The 17,163-nt window shown below is 44.5% G+C and overlaps 1 protein-coding gene across 3 annotated transcripts in view; it reads left to right on the top strand.

Moving 5' to 3' along the window:
- LOC145354813 (kinesin-like protein KIF19) overlaps nt 1-17,163 on the top strand; it is a 159,338-nt gene that overhangs the window by 15,724 nt on the left and 126,451 nt on the right. For all 3 annotated transcript variants that reach the window (XM_080206312.1, XM_080206313.1, XM_080206311.1), the window contains exon 2: nt 9,124-9,204. In XM_080206312.1, the coding sequence (XP_080062438.1) occupies nt 9,124-9,204 (81 nt within the window). The remainder of the gene's footprint in view (nt 1-9,123; nt 9,205-17,163) is intronic.

Genomic DNA, 17,163 nt, shown 5'->3' with positions numbered 1-17,163 from the left:
AGTAGTACCTTTGCGTAACATAAGTATAAGTCATTTTGTGGTCCTTACCCTAAGTTAATCTCCCTTGTTTAGTAAGTTCACTAGTTTTTAAATCCCAAGATTTTCTGAATTTCTCTAACAGGTTCAATCTAGTCCTGGGGGCTTAATGTTTATCAAAACCTCCAATACTCCTTCTCCCTTTTTACCACAACATGTCCTGGAATGTCAACATCCTCCTTTCTACACTCACCATCCACCACATCCTTCTCCTTTGTGAACACTGATGCAAAATACTCGTTGTGGACCTCACCCACCTCCTCTGGCTCCACACACAAATACCCTCCACTGTTCTTGAGTGGACCCACTGTTCCCTCAGCTCCCCTCTTCCTCCTTATATACAGATAAAAAGCCTCATGATTATCCTTCATCCTGCCTGCCAAGGCCATTTCATGGCCCCCCCCCACTTTGCTTTCCTAAGTCCCTGTTTAAGCCCTTTCCTGCTACCTTTGTATTCCTCAAGGATCTTATCCGTTTTCGATTTTCTGAAATTTATGTATGCCTCCTTTTTCACTTAGCTCACAGTCTCTCTTGTTATCCAGCGTTCCCGAATCTTGCATCTTTATCCTTCATTTTCACAGGCATATACTTGTTCTGAAACCACGTATCGGCACAGGCTTGGTGGGCCGAAGGGCCTCTTCCTGTGCTGCCTTGTTCTTTGTTCTTTGTCTCAGTTTCTTTTGTCGAACATAAATGTCAATTGATTTCCATAGGTAGAATTTGAAGTATTGATGATAATTTTAAAATATTCAAGCCTGAATAATCATTTCAAAAATGGGGACGGATGAACTCTGTATTGGGAAGTACCGCTGCAGTATTTTGTGTTTGATTGTGATCCAGCTTGCATCATTTCTGTAGAACATTGTTGAAGCTGAACACAGCCCTGTGAAATGAGGTGATAGTGACGGTTGTGGAGTATTAAGGAGCATTGTTAAAGCTAAAACTTACTTATTGGTCGCAAGGCTTACATTAACATTGCAATGAAGTTACTGTGAAATTCCCCTAGTTGCCACACTAGGAGCCTGTTTGGGTTACTGCACCTAACCAGTAAGTCTTTCAGAATGTGGGAGGAAACCGGAGCTGAAGGAAACCCATGCAGACATGGGGAGAATGTGCAAACTCCTTGCGGACAATGGCCCAAGCCGGGAATCGAACCCGGGTCTATAGCGCTGTGAGGCAGCAGGGCTAACCACTGTGCTACTGTGCCGCCCCACTGTGGGGTTCCGTCCAGAGAGTTCAGTATATTACCCAGGCTGACGTTCCAGTGTGGCACTGTTAGTACTAGTGTCATCTTGGGTGGTGACATCATGTTGACGCTCTGTCTAATCCTTCGGGTGATGATTCCGGTGTATTAATCCCATTGCAATATTTCAGAAGAAGAGCAGGGAAGTTCTCCCCTCGGTCCTAGACAGTATTTATCCTTCAATTAGCTAAGAAAAACGGAATATCCTTTTGTTATGTCATTGTTGTTTGTGGACACGGGCGCACAGTTTGGCACAGTGGTTGGCGTTGCTGCCTCACAGCGCTAGGGACCTGGGTTCAATTCCCGGCTCAGAAATCATAGAATCCCTACAGTGCAAAAGGGGGCCGTCAGCCCTTTGGATCTGCACCAACAACAATCCCACCCAGGCCTGATACCCATAACCCCACACATTTAATGTGCTAATCCCTCTAACCTACACATCCCGGGACACTAAGGGGCAACTTAGCATAGCCAGTCAACCTAACCTGCACATCTTTGGACTGTGGGAGGAAACCGGAGCAGTTGGGGGAAACCCACGCGGACACGGGGAGAATATGCAGACTCCACACAGATGGTGACTCAAAATGGGAATCTAACCCGGGTCCCTGGCGTCACTGTGACACCATGCCACTCTGGCTTGGGTCACTGTCTGTGCATAGTCTGACCATTCTCCTGTGTCTGCGTGGGCATCCTTCGGGTCCTCCGGTTTCCTCCCACTGTCTAAAGACGTGCTGGTTAGGTGCTAAATTCTCCCTCAGTGTACCCGAACAGGCGCCAGAGTGTGATGACTAGGGGATTTTCATAGCAACTTCACTGCAGTGTTAATGTAAGCCTACTTGTGACACTTTAATATAGCTTTATAATGTGAATTCTCTGCCCATTGAAGTGGTGGAGGCTACCTCTCTGAATATATTTAAGTCACGGTTAGATAGATTTCTGATAGACAGAGGAATTAAGAGTTCTGGGGAGAAAGCGAGAAAGTGGAACTGATCCACTTCAGATCAGCCATGATCTTACTGAATGGCGGGGCAGGGTCGACAGGCTAGATGACCTACTCCTGCTCCTATTTCTTATGTTCTTGTGACAGTGACTGTCCTTCATAGAATGTGACACAGTCTTGGGGCTGCCATGAAAGGTGCTGTAACAATAAAAGTCTTCTTCCATTCAAACTCCTCAAGGGCCCCAAATCTGTAATATTTCTGATAACTTGAGTTGTTGCGTCATGGAAATGCCGTGGGTGCTTTCATCGTGTAAACCCATCCGTGAGCGAGTGTTTAAATCAAGTAAAAAGAACAAATGTCACAACAGACAGGAGGCAAATGAACTGTGATGCAACTAAACATGAAGGTGAATCATCAACTGCTGACTGTGGGAGTGAAAGTGTTTCACGCTGTGCGAGTTAAAGCTCTCAATTGATGCCAGTAATGTCAGAGAGCTGGTGTCATGCTTTAGAGCATTGCTGATACATTGTGCCATGGGTAGGAAGGTGGGGGAGTTCGCCGTCGTGATGTCTCTGATCTCAATTATATTCCCACAGGGGCGCGTGAAGATTAAGAACAGGTCATGTGGGGTCACTGGGTTATTCATTCTGTTGTAGTTTGAGGCAGAAGCATCATAGCTAGTGGCCGCAAGCTTTCTGTACACCTTCTCGGTCGGGGAGCCCTAAAAAAACAGAATCTCACAGTTTGCTGCCTCACAGCGCCAGAGACCTGGATTCAGTTCTGGCCTTGGGAGCCTGTGCGGAGTCTGCACATTCTCCACGTGTCTGCATGGGTTTCCTCCCAAAAGATTTTCACACAAGCATAGAATTTCATAGAAAAGATGTGCGGGCTAGGTGGATTGGCTGTGCTCAATTGCCCGTTAGTATTAGGGGGTTTAGCAGGGTTAATATGTGGGGTTACAGGGATAGGGCCTGGGTGGGATTGTGGTCTCGATGGGCCGAATGGCCTCCTTCTGCACTGTCGGGATTCTATATTACGTGACATCATAATCAAGGTTGGGTCACAGTGTGAGAAGCAGAGTGCTAAAGTTCAAATTCTACTTTATAAATCCTTTAAGTACGCAAGGAATATAGAACCCAAAAATCTACAGTATGAATCTTTCAGATAAAATACAGGTAGGATTTTTCTGAACATGGATCTAGTTCAGTCAGTCCAATAAAGGATTTGTGTCCTTAATTGTAGACAAAATGAACTATTTAATGATTGGTGGCCTTGAGTGACTGTCTGTGTGGGGTTCGGACATTCTCCCCATGTCTGCGTGGGTTTCCTCCGGGTGCTCCAGTTTCCTCCCACAAAGATGTGCGGGTTAGGTGGATTGGTCATGCTCAATTGCCAGGGAGATGAGCTAGGTAAATCCGTGGGGTTACGAGGTTGGGGCCTGGGTGGGATTGTTGTTGGCACAGGCTCGACGGGCCGAATGGCCTTTTTCTGCATTGTAGGGATTTTATGATAGTACCTTTGGAGCAAGGCTAATCGTGGCTTATGTTAAATAGGGTGCAATGGTTCAAAACAGTGATCTTTACAGAGTGCGCTGGAATGTGTGAGAAAACATTGGGAACAATATTGTTTAAAATCTATAATGATGGGAAAGGAAGCACCCCAAACTTTTACTAGGTTGTCTTGGACTGAACTGTCCTTATTCTGAATGCCCACCATTCTATTTAACTCTGAACGGAGGTTTCACGTTCTCTGGGGCCAACTGGTTTAGTAATCACGAGGCCCCAAGCGATTGGTTCTCGAGACACAAATTCAAATCCTGCCGAGGCAGTTGGGAAAGTTAAATTCAATTCATTTCCCTGTCTGGATTAAAATACTGATTCCAGTAATAATGGTCATGTGACTATTGTCATTAAAATCTCATCTGGTTCACTCATGCCCTTCAGAGAAGAGAACCTGCCATCCTTACCTGGTCAGGCCTACACCTGACCGCAATCCCACAGCAATGGGGTTGACTCTGAAATGGCCAAGTGAACTACACTGTTGTACTGTGGATGTACCGACACACCACAAGGGAAATTAGGGGCAGGCAATAAATCACAGGGGAGGTAGTGGTGTAATGGTATTGTCGCTGGACTAGTCATCTAGAGACCCAGGATGCTGCTCTGGGCTCCTGGGTTCAAATCCCACCTTGGCAGATGGTAAAATTTGAATTCAGTAAACATTTGGAATTAAAAGTCTGATGACCGTGAAATCATAGTCAATTGTTGTAAAAACCCATTTTGTTCATTGATGTCCTTTCGGGAAGGAAATCCCTGGGCTGGCCTACACATGACTCCAGAGCCACAGCGATGTGGTTGACTCTGTGGTCAGAGTGAAGGAAGATGAAGAGGAATTTCTTCAGCCAGAGGGTGGTGAATCTGTGGAACTAATTGCCACAGAGGGCTGTGGAGGACAGGTCATTGAGTGTCTTTGAGACAGAGGTCGGTTCTTGATCAATAAAGGGATCAAGGGTAATGGGGAGAAGGCTGGAGAATGGGGATGAGAAGAATCATTATCAGTCAGCCATGATTGAACGGCAGAGCGGACTCAATGGGCCGAATGGCCTATTTCTGCTCCTATATCTTAAGGGCTCTTAAAAATAGTCTCTCAAGCCACCCAATTAGGGATGGGCTGCAAATGCTGGTCCAGCACATGATGCCCACACCCCATGAATGAATAAAAATTATGTTGGCTTTGCCAGCATTGCTCACATCCTGAGATTATTTTTTTAAAAATCCCCCCATTACCAAGACTGACACCCCTGTAATATTACTCATCTCTGCCTCTTCCTCATCTCAACTGTTCTTGAAACTGTCAACTGTGCGACTGTTAATTCTGCATCGGTTATTCTGATGCTCTTCCTACCTTGCATCTCCATAACCTTCAACTCATCTGAAACTTTGCTGCCCCTCGCCCCATTCATTCACCCATCACCCCTGTAATCCCTGATCTCCATTGATTACTGATTCACCAATGCAACATGCTGATCCTCATGTTTCAATCAGCTCCCCCTAACTCTGGAAATTCCTCCAACTGTCCAGGAATTCTGTGTTCTTCCCACACTTCCTTCACCCAGCATGAGAAATAATGCCTTCACTTGTCTAAAGCCCTTTTTGCCTCTCCATCTCTCTCCTCCTCATAAATGCTGCTTAAAACCAATCACTGATCAAATGGCGGAACGGACTCAATGGGCCGAATGGCGTTATTCTGCTCCTACATCTTTTAAACTTATGAACTTTGACCAATTATTACCTGTCCAACTATCCCCCTTATCAATTCAGTGTCAATTTTTGTCACGTTGTGCTTTGCAACATTTTACTACGTTATAAAAATGCGAGTGGTTGTTGTTAAATTCGGCTCATTTACTAGATTTAAACTACTTGTGTGTTGAGGGTTAAAAATGAATGTATTATTAAGTGAATTTACCTGCAGTTATCAGTCACATATTTGTTACAGTCTGTTTGGTGTTACTAAACCAGGATCAGCTGTAGTATAAATCCAGAATGGTCAATGGCGCTTTTTTTTCATACAGTCATGGGACATGGGTGTCGCTGGTTGGCCAGCATTTATTGCCCATCCCTAGTTGCCCTTGGGGGGCAGTTGACAGTCAACCACATTGCTGTGGCTCTAGAGTCACATGTAGGCTAGACCAGGTAAGGACAGCAGATTTCCTCCCCTAAAGGACATTTGTGAACCAGATGGGTTTTCCCACAATTGACCACAATTTCCAGGTCATCAGTAGATTATTAATTCCAGATATTTTTTATTGAATTCAAATTCCACCATCTGCCATGGTGGGATTCGAACCTGGGTCCCCTAGAACATTAGCTGAGTTTCTGGATTAATAGTCTCGTGATAATACCACTCGGCCATCGCCTCCCCTATGGGTTTTATTTTTGTGACTAAAACAGCCTCCTCCCAAAATACTCCATGACAAGAAGTAGCAGTTTCTCATTTTCATGCCTCGCTCAGTGTTAATTTATTGAGAGCAAGAGTTTGTCTTGCCAATCTGTTATTGCCCACTCAGTCTTTTGGCTCCCCTGCACGGGACCGTGGAAACAGGTCAGAAATGCCCTCCTGTGCTTTGCCCCACACAACAGTGTCGTGAGATAAGGAGCTCATAGTGTGAGAACATGTGGGCTCATCATTGGTGAAAGTTCACCACCATACGCTGGATTTATAATCATTGCGGTTGATTTGTACGTTATTAAAATGCTTTGTACACTTTCCACTGGGAACTGGGTAATGGATTGGGTTAGGGAAGCGCGTCAGGATCTACTGTGAACTGATGTACCTCTGCTCTTTACGTTGCAACATGGAACATAGGAACAGGAGTAGGCCATTTGGCCCCTTGAGCCTGTTCTGCCATTCCATTTCATCATGGCTGATCCTCCATCAGGTGGACGTGGATGGATTCCTTTTAGACAAGGAAATCAAAGGTTATCAGGGATAGATGGAAATGTGGAAATTAAAAGACAATTAGATCAGCCATGACCTTATTGAATGGCGGAGCAGGCTCGAGGGGCAGAATGGCCTACTTCTGCTTCTATTTCATATGCCTGTATGTTTCTTTGGCCCTTTTATTCCATGAATTATAACTTTGCTCAATTATGCAGCCCTGTATCAAATTACCCTTTTTGGAGTCTGTGTACAGCATTAGCCTCTGTTACCTCTTCACCAAATCCATGTCTGTTAAACATAATTTTTCCTCAAGAAATCCATGCTGGCTTTCCTTAATCAATCCGCATTGATCTATTCATTTTGTCTCCAGTTATTATTCCTGGACGTTTCTCCTCAACTGAAGTTACACTGAGTGGACGGTAGTTGCTGGTCTTATCATTGCACTCCTCTTTTTGAACAAGGGTGTGATGCAATTGTCCAGTCTCCTGAGTCTAAAGATAAGTGAAAAATTCTGGCCTGTGCCTCCATAATTTCCTATCTCACTTCCCAAGGTATCCTTGGATGTATCTCGTCTGGTCCTGGCGCCTGATCAACTTTAAGTACAGGTAGCCTATCCAATACTTCCTCCTTTTCATCTAGTGCCCAAATGACCTCATCTTTTACCATAGCCTTTGCAAAGTATTAGTTGAACACCAAGCTCTATCCACCCCACCCCCCCGCTGTATGAAAACCCCCTTTTCAGTTCCTACCCTTGCTTTTGCCACATTTTACTATTTATTTATACACCTAAAGATGACTTTCATACTCTCTTTTTTGCTCACTGCCAGTCGCATTTTCATACTTAACTCAAATATAAATCCACACCTGATCAGCTAAATATTCCACCTCCCAAATATGTTGAAGAAGACACTCTGGAACGTGTTATTTTCCCAACTTGGCATCTCGCCAACAGACTATCGTGTTGAGGAGATCCAAAGGGCAGCACAGTGGCGCAGTGATTAGCACTGCTGCCTCACAGCTCCAAGGACACAGGTTCAATTCCAGCTTTGGCGGACTGTCTGTGTGGAGTTTGCATGTAATTGCTGTGTCTGCGTGGGTTTCTTCCCGGCGCTCCAGTTTCCTTCCACACTGCAAAGATGTGCATAGGTGGATTGCCTGTGCTAAATTGCCCCTTCGTCTAAAGGAGTGTGGGTTCGGTGGATTAGCCATGTAAATTGCGCTTTAGTATCCAAAGATGTACAGGTCAGGTAGATTGGCCGTACTAAATTGTCCCTTCGTGTCCAAAGATGTTCAGGTTAGGCGGATTAGCTGTGCTAAATTGCCCCTTAGTGTCCAAAGATGTGCAGGTTAGGTGGATTGGCCATGAAAGGGTTTCAGGGATAGGACAGAGGGTGGGTGGGATGCTTTTCTGTACAGTTGGTGCAGAGTCAATGGGCTGAATGGAGTTTTTGTGGTATCATTGTGAAAGTAAATTGGTTTACACTTTGGTAATTACATAGAAAAGGAAGAATGTGCTGATAAATGAACATAGCAGCCAGAAGATGTTTGTTATGTGTTGATGCTTGCTAAGTTTTTCATTCTTATTTAATATTTGGTTTGATTTAGGAATTGTTCAGTAAGATCTATAATTGCAATATCCAGAAATGTCATTACATAGTCCCACAAAACACACAGTAGTTTTATTTTTCGTATTTGTCACAGTCTACAGAATGAGAACCATGACTAGAATTTTGCTTTAGTGGCAGATCTCCCACTGTGGGGCCAAAAGTGGGAGCCAATCCTGGGGCTGCATTTTACCAGCAGCAGCCAATTGAGTGATGCTGTCGACTGAGGAACATAGCCCGCCCCCAAGTGCTGTCAGCCAATCCGAGGGCTGGCTGCCTCAGCAGTGCCACTGCTTCATGGTGGCCATTGCTGGAACTGCACTGGGAGGATGAGTTGCATCAATGGCCGTGAGACCCCAAGGCAGGTAAGCAGATGGTGGAGCTGCTCAGTCAGGTTCTGGTGATGTGGAGGATGGGGGGCGGGGGGAGGGATTGGTGTGGACCAGTGGCATGCTTGCCATGAGAGCCACCATTATCACCAGGGCAGGTCCTGCGTAAGCCAAAGAGTGCCCAGAAAGGAGGTCTCCCTCGAGTACTGCTGGTCCTCCCAATGTGCCTCAAATGACCACACAATGTGAAAGTGGCCCCATGTATGCGGGGCAGCTTTTGCACCATGGCATGGCAGCAGGAAGGAATTGGGCATGCCACCCTCCTGCCATTTTCCCAGCCTATCCACCTCCCCAACCTGCTCCAAAGGTGCTGGAAATTCACGGCCCATGTTTGTCACTAGTGAAACCAATGTAATGGTACGAAAGCTGATCTATAGAACATGGTGTTCACCTCCCCTACAACCCTGTAGACACCGTATAGACTTCTCACTGTACAATATGAATATGTGAATAATATCATTTATTTGCAGGTGGCTCTGCGAATCCGCCCCATCAATGAATTGGAACTTGATGAAGGAGCCTCCATCATTGCACACAAAGTGGATGATCAGGTAATTAGTTTTCCTCTTGCTGAGAATCTCACCCTCTGTGACAAAGTTGATTTGTATCATCAGTATGCTGCAGATGCCAACTTTATTTGTGAGGTTCCATCAAACGTTAAAATAACATGTTAGACCCCCACCCCCTCCCTCTCCCTGTTGGAATCACTAAGACCCAATAGAAGAATCATAGAATCCCTACAGGGTAGAATGAGGCCACTCGGCCCATTGAGTCTGCATCAATCACTATCCCACCCAGGCCCTATCCCCGAAACCCCACATATTTACCCTGCTAGTCCCCCTGACACTAAGGGGCAATTTTAGCATGGCCAATCAACCTAACCTGCACATCTTTGGACTGTGGGAGGAAACCGGAGTACCCAGAGGAAACCCACACAGACACGGGGAGAATGTGCAAACTCCCCACAGTCAGTGAGCCAAGGCTGGAATTGAATCTGGGTTCCTGGTGCTGTGAGGCAGCAGTGCAACCACTCTGCCACTGTCCCTCCCCAAAAATTCACTCAGATTTACTCCTCTGTGGCTGCCTGGAGCCGCCAAAGTAGACATTTCCAACCATAATCGCTGCGAGCAGGATTCGAATTATCAAGTTTTCCAAACTGAAAAGACACACAAGATGTGGAACTGTGCTTTACATCCAGGGGAAGGAAGGAAGTCAACATGTTTGTTGGTTGAATGAAGTCAGCAAGGAACAGATAACATTGTTTTTCCAAAAGCATAATTTATTCATACAATTTGAAAAGGTTTGTTGCCTAACAGCTCAAATTTGACATTGCATAAAGTGCCAGACAGGTCACTTTCTTTCAGTACAGTATGAGAACCCTCATTATACTTGCTATTACAGGTTATGTTTACATTGTACATTTACGTTATGTCAAACATTCTCTAATACACACACCCAAGGGCTTTCCAGTCCCTCAGTGTATCCTGATGGTGGACAGTGACCTTACCCCCCTGAACCGTTGCAGCAACTGCCTCAAGCTTTAGTGTGTCCGTCAGCACATTAACCTGGACCTCGGAAAGTGCCAGTCTGCAACACCTTGTTCTCAACAGCCCTTTGGTCTTGAAGACCCAGCAAGTTTCAGGATGATCAGCACGGATTCCCGCTTTATGCAGCTTGCTGGGATGAGTCACTGCATCTCTTTCCAGATCCTTTGCAAAGACACAGTTGAGCCTGCACGTTCTCCCTGTATCTGTGTGTCCTCTGCATGCTCTGATTTCCTCCCATAGTCTGAAAGACATGCCAGTTAGGTGCATTGGCCATCCTAAATTCTCCCTCAGTGTACCCAAACAGGAGCTGGAGTGTGGCGACTGGGGGATTTTCACAGTAACTTCACTGGGGTCTTAATGTAAGCCGACTTGTGATACTAATAAATAAACTTTAAAACTTTAAACTTTTTAAACTTTAGGAAGGAGGAAAAGGTCAACTGTCTCTTCCCCCTCAGCGCCATGCAGGAGGGGGTGAGATTCTGGGGTAGACTTTCCAGTCCCGTTCGCTGTGGGAACTGTTGCAGGCGGGATGGAAAATTTTTGATGGACTATTTAAAGGTCCATCGAGCTTGGGTTGGAATTTCAGAAAATCCCACTCTCTGGGTGCTCAGGAAGAATCTGGATCTGATGGGGAAGGACCATCTTCACCCACAGCCAAGCTGCATCCATTAGTAAGTTCTGCCAAATGGCTTTGACAGTCTGCTGAGGGAACCACCTGATGGGATCCGCCAGGGCCTTGAGGATTTTATGTACAGACCAATACTGGGATGCTGGCCTTCATAGTGAGGGGGATTGAATATAAAAGTAGGGAGGTCTTGCTGCAGCTGTATAGGGCATTGGTGAGGCCGCAGCTGGAGTACTGTGTGCAGTTTTGGGCACCGCACCTGCGCAAGGATATTTTGGCCCTGGAGGGAGTGCAGAGGAGGTTTACTAGGCTGATACCGGAGTTGAGGGGATTGAGCTATGAGGAGAGGCTGAATAAACTAGGCTTGTAGTCGTTAGAGTTTAGAAGAATGAGGGGAGATCTCATTGAGACGTATAAGATGATGAATGGGATGGATAGGATAGAGGTGGAGAGACTCTTCCCGCTCAAAAAAGACAGTAGGACTAGGGGGCACAGCCTCAAGATAAAGGGGGGGCGGTTTAGAACGGAGTTGAGGAGGAACTTCTTCACTCAAAGGGTGGTGAATCTCTGGAATTCTCTGCCCGTTGAAGTGGTGGAGGCTGCCTCGCTAAATATTTTTAAGAAGCGGGTTGATGGGTTTTTGATAAGAGAGGGGATTAAGGGTTATGGGGAGAGGGCGGGAAAGTGGAACTGAGCCACGACAGATCAGCCATGATCTTATTGAATGGCGGGGCAGGCTCGAAGGGCTAGATGGCCTACTCCTGCTCCTATTTCTTATGTTCTTATGTTCTTATGACTTGTGGTTAAAGATGTTGTTCTGTATAAACTTTTCCACATGGGACAGATGACGCAGTACTGTCCAACTGTCTGCTGTGTTCTGCAGAAGACTCTATAAAAATTAATTTACGGGTGGCTAGGCCAGCGTTTATTGCCTATCCCTAATTCTCCTTGATGGTGAGCCACCTTCTTGAACCACTGCAGTCCACGTTGTGTAGGTCACCCACAGTGATGTTAGGGAGGGAGTTCCAGGATTTTGACCCAGCGACAGTGAAGGAACGGCAATATATTTACAAGTCAATATAATGAATGGCTTGGAAGGGAACCTCCTGTGGTGGTGTTCCCTGGAATCTAGTGAGATTCGAACCCGGGTCTCCAGAGCTTACTCTCGATCTCTAGATTACTATATGAAGTTACTGCAAAAATCCCCTAGCCACCGCATTCCGGCGCCTGCTCGGGTACCCTGAGGGAGAATTTAGCACCGCCAGTGCGCCTAACCAGCACATCTTTTGGACTGTGGGATGAAACCGGAGCACCCGGAGGAAACCCACACAGACACAGAGAGAATGTGCAGACTCCACACGGACAGTGACCCAAGCCAGGAATCGAACCTGGGTCCCTGGCGCTGTGAGGCAGCAGTGCTAACCACTGTGCCACCTAGTAAAGCAACAATACTTACATTTTTGCTTTACCAGTGTATGACCCCATCGCCTCCCTGGATTGTTAAACTACCCATGTCTCTACACTTCTGAATTTGCATTTTTTATTCAGACAGTAGCTTGGGCAAGGCTGAATGTGAAGCAACTTGTCATAAAGTACTCCTGGTTGGAACAAATGAGAACACATTTAAACGATCTACGTATCTCAAGATCAAGATTGTGATTGCAGATTTAATCGTAGTAGATTTAAATAAAATAATCAACATGTTCCACAGATCATTTTACATTGATCATCATTATGCAAACATAGCTACCTTCATAGGAACTTAAAGACACAAGTATTATCTTTCTTTCACAAATATGCAGAAATGTTAAAAGATACAATCACTGCATCTGTACAGTTGAGCTGTTTCTTAATAAATTGTTAACAAAGGTGATACTGTGCTGAAGCAGAAGGTAAATGTTGTGTATGAATTCGAGCTTTTAAAAACATATTCAGTGGCCCAATCCTGTCACTTAATTCATTGAAGAGCGTTGAATTTTTTTTTCCGGAATTTTCCAGTTGCTTTCATTGTTGGATCACACTGGTCTCAATATTAATGATTACTTATTTAGATCAGGTCTGTACACAGCCAGTTGGTTGCCTTTGCTTCTCCACACTTCTCACTTTTTCCTGGATTTAAAAGATATCTCTGTGTGGAAGGAGGATGGGGATGGCTGATATGTTCCTCATCCCTATTTTCCTGCCTTCTCCCCATAACCCTTCCACCTATTACCAATTAAAAATTTGTCTAACCCTTCCTTAAATTTACTCACTGTCCCAGTACCACTGCACTTTGGGCAGCGAATTCCTCAGATTTGCAATCTTTTGAGAGAAGTAGTTTCTCCTCAACTCTGTTTTAAATTTTCTACGCCTTATCATTCTGGAATGCACCATAAGAGGAAGTATCTGTTTCATGTCTACTTTATCCGTACCTTTTATCATCTTGTATACCTCAATTTGATCTGCCCTCATTCCCCTAAATTCCAGAGAGTATCAGCCTAAACTGTTCAATCTCTCTTCACATGACAAACCCCTCATCTCTGGAATCAATCTAATGAACCTCCTCTGAACTGCCTCCAATGCCACGACATTTTTCCTCAAATAAGGGGTCCAAAACTGTGCACAATACTCCAGGTGCGGCCTCTCCAATGCCTTGTATTTCTGGGTATTTGTGACAAAAAGTGTGTTTCCTGGTAGTCCCGATCAAATCGATTAACCTGTCACAAACTAATAATGCAACCCAGGGCTTTCTACTCTATGTGACTCACTCCAACAATGCACTAAATCCTTGCTCATTATATAATTAGAAAAGTTGTGGATTTTATACATCTTAATCAGCTCTGCATAAGTGTCAGCAGTATTTTTTGTAATGGCCCATCTCAAATGAGCATCTCTTCCTTCCGTTCTACATTCTAATGACAAATTGCATAAGTAAACCTCAGGAATTCCGATCCTTTTCCATTCCATTCCATTGTTCAGAGATGTGCGGGTCAGGTTGATCGGACATGCTAAATTGTCCCTTGGTATCAGGGGGTTAGCAGGGTAAATAACTGGGGTTATGGGGATCGGGCCTGGTTGGGATTGTTGTCAGACTCGATTGGACGAATGGTTTCCTTCTGCACTGTAGGGATTCTATGATTTCATCAGGGCATTCATTTTCATATGTCGGTTTGGCTGAACTTGGAATTGCAAGGTTGTGGGTTCAAGTCCCTGGATTTCTACATTGTCCGAGGGGCTAGTCTTCAGATGGATAATTAAACCATTCAGAAGGACGTTAAAAATCTCATTGACACTATTTAATGAAGATTATAGGAAGGCATTACTTGAATTAGTGTAAATTGAGAGAGGTGGACACTCAGCGGGACTTTGGTGTTCTCGAACATCAGTCACTGAAAATAAGCATGCAGGTATAACAGGCAGTTAAAAAGGCAAATAGTATGTTGGCCTTCATAATGAGAGGATTTGAGCATAGGAATAGGGATGTTTTGCTGCCGCTGTATAGGGTGTTGGTGAGGCCACGCCTGGAGTATTGTGTGCAGTTTCAGTGTCCTTATCTGAGGAAGGATGTCCTTGCTATCAAGAGAGTACAGCAAAGGTTTACCAGACTGATTCCTGGGATGGCAGGTCTGTCATATGAGAAGAGACTAAACAGTTAGGATTATATTCACTGGAGTTTAGCAGAGTGAGGGAGGATCTAATAGAAACTTATAAAATTCTAACAGGGTGAGACAGAGTAGATTCAGAAAGAATGTTCCTGATGGTGGGGGAATCCAGAACTAGGGGACATAGTTTGAGGATAAGCTTTTAGAACTGGAGAAATTTCTTCACCCAGAGGGCGGTGAATGTGTGGAATTCACTACCACAGACTGCAGTTCAGGCCAAAATGTTGTATGACTTCAAGAAGAAATTAGATACAGTTCCTAGGGCTGAAGGGATTAAGGGCGAAAGGGGAATCAGGATATTGAAATTTGATGATCAACCATGATCAATTTGAATGGTGGAGCAGACTCGAAGGGCCGAATAGCCTACTCCTGCTTCGAGTTTCTATGTTTCTCTGAGTTGGGTACATTTGGATTGCAGAGGTTCAAGAAGGCAGCACCTCACCACTTTCTGAAGGGCTATTAGGGATAGGCTGGTCTATCCGGTGATGCTTACAGACTCCATAGAATCCCTCCAAGTGCAGAAAGAGGCTATTTGGCCCATTGGATCGGCACCAACTTTCTCCGAGAACATGCTAGCCAGGCCTATGCCTGCTCTACCCATGTAATCCCGCACATTTACCCCACTAATCCCCCTAACCTACACATATTTGGACACTAAGGGACAATTTAGCATGGCCAATCCACCTAACGTACACATCTTTGGACTCCCGACAAAAGAAACTAAAAACAGATTACATGGTTGTTCATTCTTTTACTCTTTGGATCTTATGGGGATTTACTGCAGTGTTTGTCTGTAGTAAATTCAAGATGTTGTGAATTGTTTTAATGAAACACTTTAAGGCTGTGATGTGATACCATAAATGTAAGTTAGAAAGCACCTATCTTACACGTGCTTTAATTCCCGCATTAATACGGCTGTATTCTATTAAAAGTTCACGTGAGCATTCTGGAACTGCTGATGGCGAGAGTCCCCTGGTACTGTATCACCATCTCAATTGTTTGAACCTGTCCATAAATAAATGGGATTATAATGAGGTCTTCAATTGTTGAGTTTGACTCAATGAAAACTGATGCATAACCCCAATGAAGTACGCAACCCATAATTCATGTTAAACCCAATAAAACTCAAACTTGGCTTCAAGCCAAACAATACTGCCATTCTCTTTATCACACCACATTGCAAACCATGTCCCTTTCCGTGGAATGTAATCCTGCTTTTTAATTCAGTTCACTGCCTTTTTGTTCATTCATGGGACATGAGCATCATTGACTGGCTAGCGTTTATTGCCCAAGCCTAGTTGCCCTTGTGAAGGTGGCGGTGAGCTGTTTTCTCGAACAACTGAGTAGCTTGCTTGGCCATTTCAGAGGGCAGTTAAGAATCAACCACATTTGCTGTGACTCTGGAGTCACATGTAAGCCAGACCAGGTAAGGACAGCAGATTTCCTTCCCTAAAGGACATTAGTGAACCAAATGGGTTTTTCCGACAATGGTTTCATGGTCATCAGTAGATTCTCAATTCCTGATATTTTTTATTGAATTCAAATTCCACTTTCTACCGTGGTGGGATTTGAACCCGGGGTCCCAGGTTTCAATGTGTTTCTAGATTAATCCGAACAGGCACCAGAGTGTGGTGATAGGGGGTTTTCACAGTAATTTCGGCGTAATGTAAGCTGCCTTGTGATGAATAAATTAACTTTACTTTTTTTATATTTTACTTCAATCTAGTGATAATACCATGAGGCCATCACCTTCCCTTTGCATTGTGTGTTTGGTTGCCTGTCTATGATTGAGCTTGATAAATGAATGTTGAGGTTGAAGGCACCCTTGGCGGTACAAACAAATTAACATATTCGCTTTCTTTTAATGTTTATTCTCATATGATCTAAGAACTTTTTTTTTATTTTTTGACACAAAAGAGCATCTATTCGTTCACAATTGATTTCATCTGGTCTACTCATCCAAATTCAGGGACAAAAATGTAATCCAACAGTTTAGCTTTGTGACAAATGTAGTTCTTGGTGTAAAACAATCAACAGATGGAAAATTTGGTAAGTGTGAGTTACATGACGTGCAAGAATTGTTCAGTAAAGATCTGCTTCTTATTCCCCCCGCTTCTCATTTCCTTGTGACAGGTCTGTATTTCATATGTATAGAAATTTATGACACTTGACTCTATGGGCAGGATTTTATCGCCTCATTCACCCAAAAAACCAGAAAATCCTGCCCAAGAGCAAAGAACAAAGAAAAGTATAGTGCAGGAACTGGCCCTTTGGCCCTCCGAGCCTGCACTGATCATGATGCCTACCTAAACTAAAACTGTACAGAGTCCATGTCCTTCCACTCCCATTGTCTAGTTGTCCCTTAAATGCCACTATCGTACCCGATCCATTGATGTTTCCGTGATCCACCCTTCGCCTGCTCTGATTCCCGTGGTGGGTGAGACGGTAAAATTCCAGCCTTTATCTCTGTCTAACTATTATGACACAAAGTATCGGATATTAACGTTTTTAACAGGACAATGATAATGAGGTGATGTGAACCACACAACATGTTAATGCCTTTTGCTGTGTATCTGTCCATCTCATAATAAAAGCTTCTTCTCCTCCTCTGGCTACCATGCCCTAAGAGGGCATTGGTGAGCAAAGATTTCCAGTGGATTTATCCATACTGGGCAAAGTTTGCTGCTGCGTTCTCCA

Source organism: Carcharhinus amblyrhynchos, chromosome 18 (genome assembly GCF_965287045.1).
Source record: "Carcharhinus amblyrhynchos chromosome 18, sCarAmb.v2.hapA, whole genome shotgun sequence".
Classification (NCBI taxonomy): Eukaryota; Metazoa; Chordata; class Chondrichthyes; order Carcharhiniformes; family Carcharhinidae; genus Carcharhinus; species Carcharhinus amblyrhynchos.
The sequence above is the reverse complement of the archived record's forward strand: the minus strand, read 5'-3'. Positions and strand labels throughout refer to the sequence as shown.